The 9,057-nt window shown below is 36.0% G+C and overlaps 2 protein-coding genes across 3 annotated transcripts in view; one reads left to right on the plus strand and one right to left on the minus strand.

Annotated features, from left to right (window-relative positions):
- Nucleotides 1–583: 583 nt before the first annotated feature.
- LOC106874880 (26S proteasome non-ATPase regulatory subunit 1) lies at nucleotides 584–5,565 on the minus strand. Its single transcript, XM_014922787.2, has one exon. The coding sequence runs from the start codon at nucleotides 5,429–5,431 to the stop codon at nucleotides 2,435–2,437; it is 2,997 nt and encodes a 998-aa protein (XP_014778273.1). The 5' UTR covers nucleotides 5,432–5,565; the 3' UTR covers nucleotides 584–2,434.
- A 16-nt stretch (nucleotides 5,566–5,581) lies between these two features.
- Nucleotides 5,582–9,057, plus strand: part of LOC106874881 (uncharacterized) — a 4,982-nt gene continuing 1,506 nt past the window's right edge. The window contains exons 1-2 of one of the 2 annotated variants that reach the window (XM_014922789.2): nucleotides 5,582–5,691; nucleotides 8,188–8,346. In XM_014922789.2, the coding sequence (XP_014778275.1) occupies nucleotides 5,679–5,691; nucleotides 8,188–8,346 (172 nt within the window). In that variant the 5' untranslated portion in view covers nucleotides 5,582–5,678. Of the gene's footprint in view, nucleotides 5,692–7,310; nucleotides 7,366–8,187; nucleotides 8,347–9,057 lie in introns of those variants that run through there. The other variant, XM_052971463.1, reaches the window with a different exon arrangement.

Here is a 9,057-nt window from a genome sequence, read left to right on the forward strand (position 1 = left end):
CACTCTCTGAGTGGTTGGCGTTAGGAAGGGCATCCAGCTGCAGAAACGCTGCCAAATTAGATTGGAGCCTGGTGTTGCCATCCGGTTTCACCAGTCCTCAGTCAAATCGTCCAACCCATGCTAGCATGGAAAGCGGACGTTAAATGATGATGATGATATATATGTATGTATGTGTTCGTCCACCTACCATCGTTTGACAACTGATGTTGGTGTGAATAACTTAGCAGTTCGCCAAAAGAGTGATACAATAACTACTAGGCTTACAAATAATAAGTCCTGGAGTTGATTTCGACTAAAACTCTTATAAGGTGGTGCTCCAGCATGACCAGTCAAAATGACTGAAACAAGTAAAAGAATATATATATATAAACATGATTCTATCAAATCCACTCACAAAGCTTTTGTTAACTTGAGGCCCAAGCTGCCATGCAGTAGGACTGAACCTGAAACCATGCAGTTAGGAAGCAAACTTCTTAACCACACCCCCACATCTGAAGGCAGCTTGAAGAATATAATACTAGAAAGTTGCAAGTAGACAGCTTCGTGTCAGAGAAATAGAAATAAAATTCAACATATTCAAAAATGATATTAACAAATTTTTATCTTTTCCATTTGTTATTGTAATAAAGGAGAAAGATGAAACATAAAATAAATGAAAACAATATTGTTATTTTGATAATTCATTGAAAGATGTTGAATGATTTCATTACTCCTGAGATATATATAAAGTTGTATGAAATGAAATTTTATCAGTACAAAAAAAAAAAAAAAAAAAAAAAAGGAAAGCTTTTCTTGAAATATCTATGATTATTTAAATTAAAAAAAAAAACATATTGGCAGGAAGTAACATTATATAAACAAAAAAATTCAGTCAAGATTAACAATGACATTAGTACAGACAGAAACAACTGATTCCAGTATAGGCACAAAGCCTGAAAACTGGTTTAAAAAAAAAAAATGTGGCGTTGATACCATGAATCCCAGTATATAACTGGTACTTTATTTTATTAACCCCAAAAGAATGAAAAGCACAGTTGATCTTGGTGGTATTTGAACTCGGAACATAAAGAGCTAAAAGAAATACCTCAAGGCATTGTTTGATGTTGTAGAAACACTACCAATCCATAATAATGACGAAGCTTTTGCAAGGGGAAACAACTCCATATTGTTTGTCGTTGAACCTGTTTACAACTGGTTATTTCCCTGCTATAAGAAATGATTCATTGTAAACGAGAAATAATCAAAGGAACCAGTGAAGAAATATTTGTCAATTAATATTCCTAATTTGATATAGAATATAGATATATGAATATATATATATGAATAAGTAAACCTAAACAAAATACTTATTTAAATTCACTCAGACGAACCAGTAATATCATATTTCACATGAGCAGAAATACAGGGTGTCTAAAAAACAAAATTGAATTTTCATCATCAACCCTTGGATATTACTGTGTTGAACCTTAAGCCTCATAAGACACATTACCTGGTTTCCATAGCATATAAGTGACTGAGATCGCAACATTCCCCCTGGATGGGATGCCAGTCCATTGCAGTGTTACTCATTTACAGCTGAGTGGACTGGAGCAATGTGATATGAAGTGTTTTGATCAAAAACACAACACACTGCCCAATCTAGCTATCGAAACCATGATCTTGCGGTCCTCAGTGCAACACCCTAACCACTAGGCTATACGCTTTCATCTTTTTTTTTCTTTTTATCAGCATATCCTATAATGATTTGATTCCATTAAAAATTTTTTCAAGTGCCAAATTATACAATCCAGTGATGAAATGTAGAGAGGAAAACTAAGTTGTTTCATCAAAAGTGCTTGAATCATTTGTAATTTTGCAAACCTAAATCCTCATATTTTTGCTCTGAGTTAAGGATTTGTCTTTTAATTACAGTAAGAACAGTATGCAGAAAGAGAAGTGATTTTGTTCGTTAGAAAATAAAACCTTTGCAGGAGCATTTTTTTTTTTTTTTTAATGTTTGCAAAGAATTATAAACAAACAGTAATTTTAGAATTTTAATAATAGAAAAGATAGTGATGACAAGATGATATGAAAACAGTCTTTGATAAAGCTATTCAACTAAGAAAACAATACATGGTATAGCAGCAATTGTTACTATTGCTTGACAAATTCCACAGCATAGAATGTCAACTCAGAAATATGGTTCTCCCTATGTGAAAAATTCAAAGGAATTTATCAAACTTTTGGAGTAAACTTTTACCAAGAGAATAACTATGAGTGTCTCTAAACTGAGAGAGATGGGGGTGGGGCAAAGAAAAAAAATAAAATAAAATCAACAAAATGATAAATAATTAGATTGAGACCTCTAAGATAGGAGCCAATATGAAATGTCATTATTATTATTATTTACTCTTTTTTTTCATTTTTTTTTTGTTAGTAATTACTTTGATAGATATTAATCTTCAGTCCATTCAAACGGCTCTGGAGGTTCTGGTTCTGATTCTTCTTCGACTTTGGGACCACCTGCAGCAATAGGTTCTACAAGGTCTTCAAGATCATCTGGTTTGCGATTGTGTAACATAATGATTCCTCCGCTCGTTACATCTTTCACTGACGTATATCTCGAGGAATCTGGCATGGTGATCATTCGGAGCTGTGCACGCATAACTCGAGCTGGGTTGTCTAATAACTCAAAGTTTGCTTCTGGCTTCTTTTCTTTTTCTTCCTCTTTCTTTTCTTCTTTTCCTTCTTTCCCTTCCTCTTTCTTCTCTTTAACCACTTCTTTCTTCTCTTCCTTTTTCTCTGTTTTAGCAGTCTTCTTTTCTGGCTCATCTGAAGTCTCTTCATCTACATCCATTTTCTCTTCTTTCTCCTTCTTTTCAGCTTCTTTTTTCTTTTGTTTAGCTGTAATACTGAGGACAGCAGTTTTAACTTTTTCTTTAGTTTTGTCTTTTTTTTCTTCTAAATGAGGTGGGTATGCAAATGTGGAAGGTTTTGCATTAGAACGAAACTGTACTTTTGGCATTAACAAATTGCTGTTGAGTCCAATTATACAAGTAGGCTTAAATGCCAAGGATAAAAAGTGAGTAAGAGGGTACCAAAACCAATACTGACAAAACACCAACATTCCTACCACAGCTTCCATATTGGTATGACCTGTGCGAGACTGAAGAGAAATAGTAACATTTCGACCACCGGCATCTAGTATTCCTTGGGCTAAGATAGCGCCAAATTTTGCCATAACATCATCATGTTTGTCAGTAATTACTTTAGTATATAATTGACGGAAGTGTGTGACTTTCGGGCAAGTGATTTCATTTTGCTGAATAAGAACTAGAGCTGAAGCAATGAGGGCCCCTTGCCGTACGTAGTTAACAGGGTCATTAGTCATGGGTTCCAACAGGGTCAGAGCTTCTTTTAGACCAGTTCCAGCACAAGCAATGCCCAAAGCCATTGCAGCACCAAATCTAACATGAGGATTATAACTTTCCGATAGTAAAGAGACAACTTGTGGACATTTTTCAGGAGTCCGGAACAGAAGAAATCCAAGGGAAGTGACAGCGACACGTCTCACATCATCATTGACGTCGCTGACAGCAATATGGAGCAATTTTCTGATAGCTTGGTTGTTGCCAGAACCACAGTAAGCCATAGCAAGGGTATACATGCCAGACCAACGAAGAATAGGATCCTTATCTTGAGACAAAGTTTTGACTAGTTCGTCAGCTTCTTCCATCCGACCATACATGGTAAGGGCGATACCAACGGACAAGCCACGAAGAATTTTCTCGTGCTGAGTATCCTGTGCATATACAAGCATATCGTGGATAGCAGCATCATTCTTAGTTCCAAGCATTACTAACCCCATAGCAAGTCCTGCTGCTTCACCAGTCACTGCATCATCTTGGTACAAATTTATCCGAAGTTGTTCAAAGATATCTTGCTGAGCAGTACCCATCGCTGCCAGACCCAAGCCAAGACAACCTCCATGTCTCACCATTTCGTTTGTGGCCTCTTTAAGTTGACTGAGTAAATAATTTGTAATCTCACCTCCATGATTAGCATGAATTAATCCAAGAGCATAAAGACCCCCACCTTCTGAATAGGTAGATCCTGGACTCGAGTCTTTGGGTAGATATGTAGACATGAAATTCAAGACATCCTTCTCATGGCCCTTATGAATAACACCAAGACTTGCAGTTGCAGTGAATTTAGCCCAGTTAGTGGCACGAGCCAACCATTCTAAATTGTCGCGAAGAAACTGATCGCATGTAGTGCCACAATGCATAAAAGAATTGGCAATAACAGTGGCTGAGTGACACAAGGAATTACGAACAGCATCTTTGGTATTTTTCAGAATCAATGAATCAGTTTTATTGTTCCTAATAAGGAAATCCAAGTGCAATTTTATAGTGTTTTCTCCTCCAAGAATGGTATAAAGTTTGACAATTTTCTCCTGAAGATCTTTTTGGTCTTCAGTTAGCGACGGACTTGCAGGTGCTGGTGCAGCTGCTTCTGCGGATTTCTCCTCATCGACTTCCATTTTCTCTTCCTTGTTTTCTACACTGGGAGCAACTTGTTTTTCTTCTTCCGTTTTCATGGACGGTAATGGTGCTGGGGCCACCTGCCGAAGCCAGTTTTGCACCTCCTGTAGAAATTGTTGGGTCGCACTCTCATACAAATCAAATGCAATTTGAAGAGCTTTAAGTTGCGATTCTTCATTTCCCTTAATTAATTTCTCTAGGATATTTGCAACAGATTGGTGGTCATCCAAGAAAATATAACACTGACATACACTGATATAATCTGGGGACTTAAGGCGCATGTAGAGCTCAGTAAGAACACGTAGTACATCATTTCTAAAATGTCTACTCATTATGTGAGATAAACAAACTTTTAAACTATATGCCAACATTGCCGAAGGGTCATCCGATTCCAAAATTGCTTTTTCAAACATATCAATCCTTCTTGTTTCCAAAGCAATACCCACAACTTGTTTATATTGTTTATCATCAAAACACCTCTGAAACATTCGATTAACTATCGCTTCAAGTCGAGTATCCATCATTTTAGCATCATCTTGTGTTTCAGCGTTAATAACCTGCGTTTTGGTATATTGGTCCATACATTTTGCTTTGATTGTAGACACATATTCAGAAGTATCAGTAACATCAAACAAATTGAGGGCTCCCAAAGCATACTTAAGTGAATCCTCATAAGCCCCAAGATGATAATAAACTTTAGAAGCAACTAAAGCAGCCAGATCACGGCAACGGAAATCATGACTTTCATACAATACCTCAATTTTTACAACCGCTTCAGCTATTTCAGCCCAAAATACATCAACGATCTTGTTTAGTTTTTCCAAAGCAAATACCTTCAGTTGTTCGTCCGGTTCGTCCAGCAGAGATATAACTCCTGAAGCCGAAGTCATATGAGTTTTCATCTTCATGGTTTTTTTGACAACGGAAACTTTAATAAGCAGCAAAAGTTGTCAGATACAAACAACAACGTGACACAGCACAAGTTCGAGATGGAAAATGGCGCCGGTCTGCTGACACCTTTACTGGGGAGAGTAACACTTACACAAACTACTCCCCTCCCGGTAAAAAAGAGCTTATGTTCCGGTTATTCCCCTTTTAAATATCCCGAGTGTCACTCTCTGTTGCGGAGGGCATCTGGTGGCAACGAAGGTCAGGATGAAGTTAACTGGTTAGTATCTTTAATCTCTTTATTTTATTATCAATTAATTATAATATCAATTTAGCGTCAGTGTTTATTTAACAACCATGTTAACTAAATATATGAGTAATTATCAATTTTTATTAGTCAATAGTTGATAAGTAATTAATACGATTATAATTTTATAGTAGTGTGAGCAAGTGCTTTTATGAGATGAAAAATAAGTATCATTATTAATATTAAAATATTTTTTTATCTCTAAAGGTAAACTTAATAGTACGAAAAATATTAATTGTATTAGTTAATTTATCTAACGTTCCCGAGTAATTTTTCAATCTTAAGTATATAACTCCTATCAGCAGAAGATTTTTCACTCGAAATCATTAAGTTAAAATATTACAATCACATTATTTCGTTAGCCTTGAGAAGTTATAAGTTTAAAATTACTGGGATATATATGAATGGAAGTTAAGATGCTCACATTTAATGTTTTAACCCCGTGAAACGTTCTGGTGGCTGATTTGTAATATCCTCTTGAAGTAACCTCCATTTACAATCAGAGTTGCCTCTATGTGGTCCTTCGACTTGCTAGAAAAAGCAGCCAAATTCACAAAATGCACCCTACCATCTCAAATCAAAAAAAAAAAAATCGAAAGATACAATTTAGATGATAATCTAGATGCAATGCCTGAAAATACAATGGTCATGGCTAAAACGCTTTGTTATGTTTACTCATTTAGGGTTGACCTGGAGTTAGCAACGAATGAACCTCTACGCGGTCATGAAATTTCAAAATTTCGACCAACTCTTACTTATGTAACGAAAATTACACTGGACTACATGGTCTGGCTGGCACACCTTTGATTATAGGTTTAGCCGGTCGTGGTTCGCTTGTTAAATTACTATTTTTACGACGTTTTACTAATGAAGAAACTTCAATTCGGTCGCTTCACTGTTAGTAATAGAAAGTGTCTTTAAAATGGAAGGGCACATTGGAAACTGTACTCTAATATAGGAATCTGGATATATAAGAAATGATCGAAAGTAGAACACCTTTGATCGAAGTTGACCTTGAAGGAAACGGCTTTTACCAAAATTATTTTTTATAATTCGAAAGTCATTACTAGTTCCCTATTTTCAGGACCAAAAATTTTATCGAGCCAGGGCAGGCTCACAGTTGCTCTACCTGCTAGAAATAGCTGCCAAATTTCCCTCATATCATACTCTCTTGTATTTTAATAAGGAAAAGATTCCTTGGAATTCTAGATATTCACGAAAAGATGTGATTTGAGCATAGATCTGGCTCATTTAATTTGACCTTGGTCTAAACGACAGCTTTTTGTCAAAATTAAGTGTTGTTTTCTCTTTCAAAAGCTTATGTTTAATTGTAAAATTTTTGAAAGATCATTGAAATATTTTGTGGATGTAGTTCCTGGATAAATACGGCCAAACCACTTGGTTAACAGTTGAATTATAAACAAAGGCAATGTAGGAGCCATCCTAATGTTTCTTAGAATGTCTGAGCTCTGTGTTTCTTTTGTCAAAAGAACTTGCTACATTTATATATTCTGTTGTTAATATGTAAACTTATCTGATCAACGTCTGCGCTCTTTCTATCTTGTATACAGTATGTGACGTCATTATTAAGTGTGTTGTGGTGTTACATGCACTTGGCCTGCTTGCCCGTGGTTAGGACTACTGAAGGTGACTATCACTTCCATGTGGAAAGTTTTATGATGTTCCGTTTGAATAAAGTTGGTGAACCACGTGTGACGTTTTGAAGTAATGTTATTATCGTTTTAACATCCATTTTCCCATATGTTCATGCCACAAGCTCCAGCATTAATTTGGTCTCCTTTATAATGGAAACCTATAGGCGTCGAGCTGGCAGAAACGTTAGCACGCCGGGCGAAATGCTTAGTGGTATTTCGTCTGCCGTTACGTTCTGAGTTCAAATTCCGCCAAGTTCGATTTTGCCTTTCATCCTTTCGGGGTCAATAACTTAAGTACCAGTTGTGTACTGAGGTCAATCTAATCGACTGGTCCCCTCCCCAGAAATTTCGGGCCTTGTACCTAGAGTAGAAGAGTATAATTGATACCTATATTTTGCAAGCCATCTGAAGTCCTAGTTAACCCTTAATATGTCAGAAATCCTTCTATCTATTTATATATTCATTGCTCCCTACATAACAAGTAAGGGTACTCCCTTGATGGCACTGAGATTCAGCCTATTATAAGTTAACCATGACCATCTATTAGAGTTATACTCAACTCAAAAGCTTCTCTATTACTGTAACTTTATTTAACTGTTTCAATATCATACAATATAACATTTACACACTAAATATGGTTTGTCATTTGTAAACCTTTTAAAAGTTTTGTTAATAGCCATGGTTGTGTGATTGAGAACCCATGTGGTCTTGGATTCCATGCCACTGTACAGCACCTTAGACAAATCTCATCTACTAATTCATGAACGTTTTTCTATCTCATTTCCATATGTAATTTCTTTTTTTTTCTTTTTAGAGATGAAAATGGCTGAACAAATGAGGTACCCATATACTATGAGTGCCAAGATGATGCGCTTTCCATGGAAGTACCATTGGGCTAATGCTAGATTTTTGAGATATTTGACATATGCTATCATCATAGCATCTCCTCTTTACATCAAGATCCATAAATTTGGTAAGAATTTTTCTGAATTTTTTTTTTCTTTTCTTTTCGTTGCAAAACTACTCTTCAACTATTTTATTGGTTCACTTGGTGACCCTGTTGATGCTGGTACCACATAAAAAAGCACCCTGTGCTCTTTGTAATGTTGTTAGTGTTAGGAAGGGCATCCCAGCCATTGAAACCATTCCAAAACAGACAATGGAGCTGGTGCAGCTCCTGTCAAACTCTGCAACCTATGCCAGCATGGAGAGTGGACATTTGATGATGATGATGATGATCTGAAGTAGCCAATGATGGCATAGTTTGTGATCTTTTTCTCTTTTCTGTTCTTCAGATTTATGGCTGCCTTTTATTTACATTTTTCACTTTAATCTATATTGTATATCTCTTCTGCTATTCCAGTTATTTTTGGACATAATCACATCGTGAGGTACATAAATATTTCTGTACATACATATAGGTAGCCAGTATAACTGTGTGGTTAAGAAGCTTGCTTCTCATCCACATGGTTTCAGATTCAATCCCAGTGTGCAGCACCATGAGCAGGTGTCTTCTAGCCCTAGGCCAACCAAAAACTTGAGTGGATTTGGTAGATTGAAACTGAAAGAAACCCATTATTTATATATATATATATATATATATATATATGATGGCAATACAAGGGTGCACACAAACACATATTTTTATATATATATATAAATATATATATATATTTTTCATCTC

Source organism: Octopus bimaculoides, chromosome 11 (genome assembly GCF_001194135.2).
Source record: "Octopus bimaculoides isolate UCB-OBI-ISO-001 chromosome 11, ASM119413v2, whole genome shotgun sequence".
Taxonomy (NCBI): Eukaryota; Metazoa; Mollusca; class Cephalopoda; order Octopoda; family Octopodidae; genus Octopus; species Octopus bimaculoides.

Coding starts and splice junctions, on each gene's coding strand:
- LOC106874880 (XM_014922787.2), bottom strand. CDS start 5,431: ATGAAGATGAAAACTCATATGACTTCGGCTTCAGGAGTTATATCTCTG.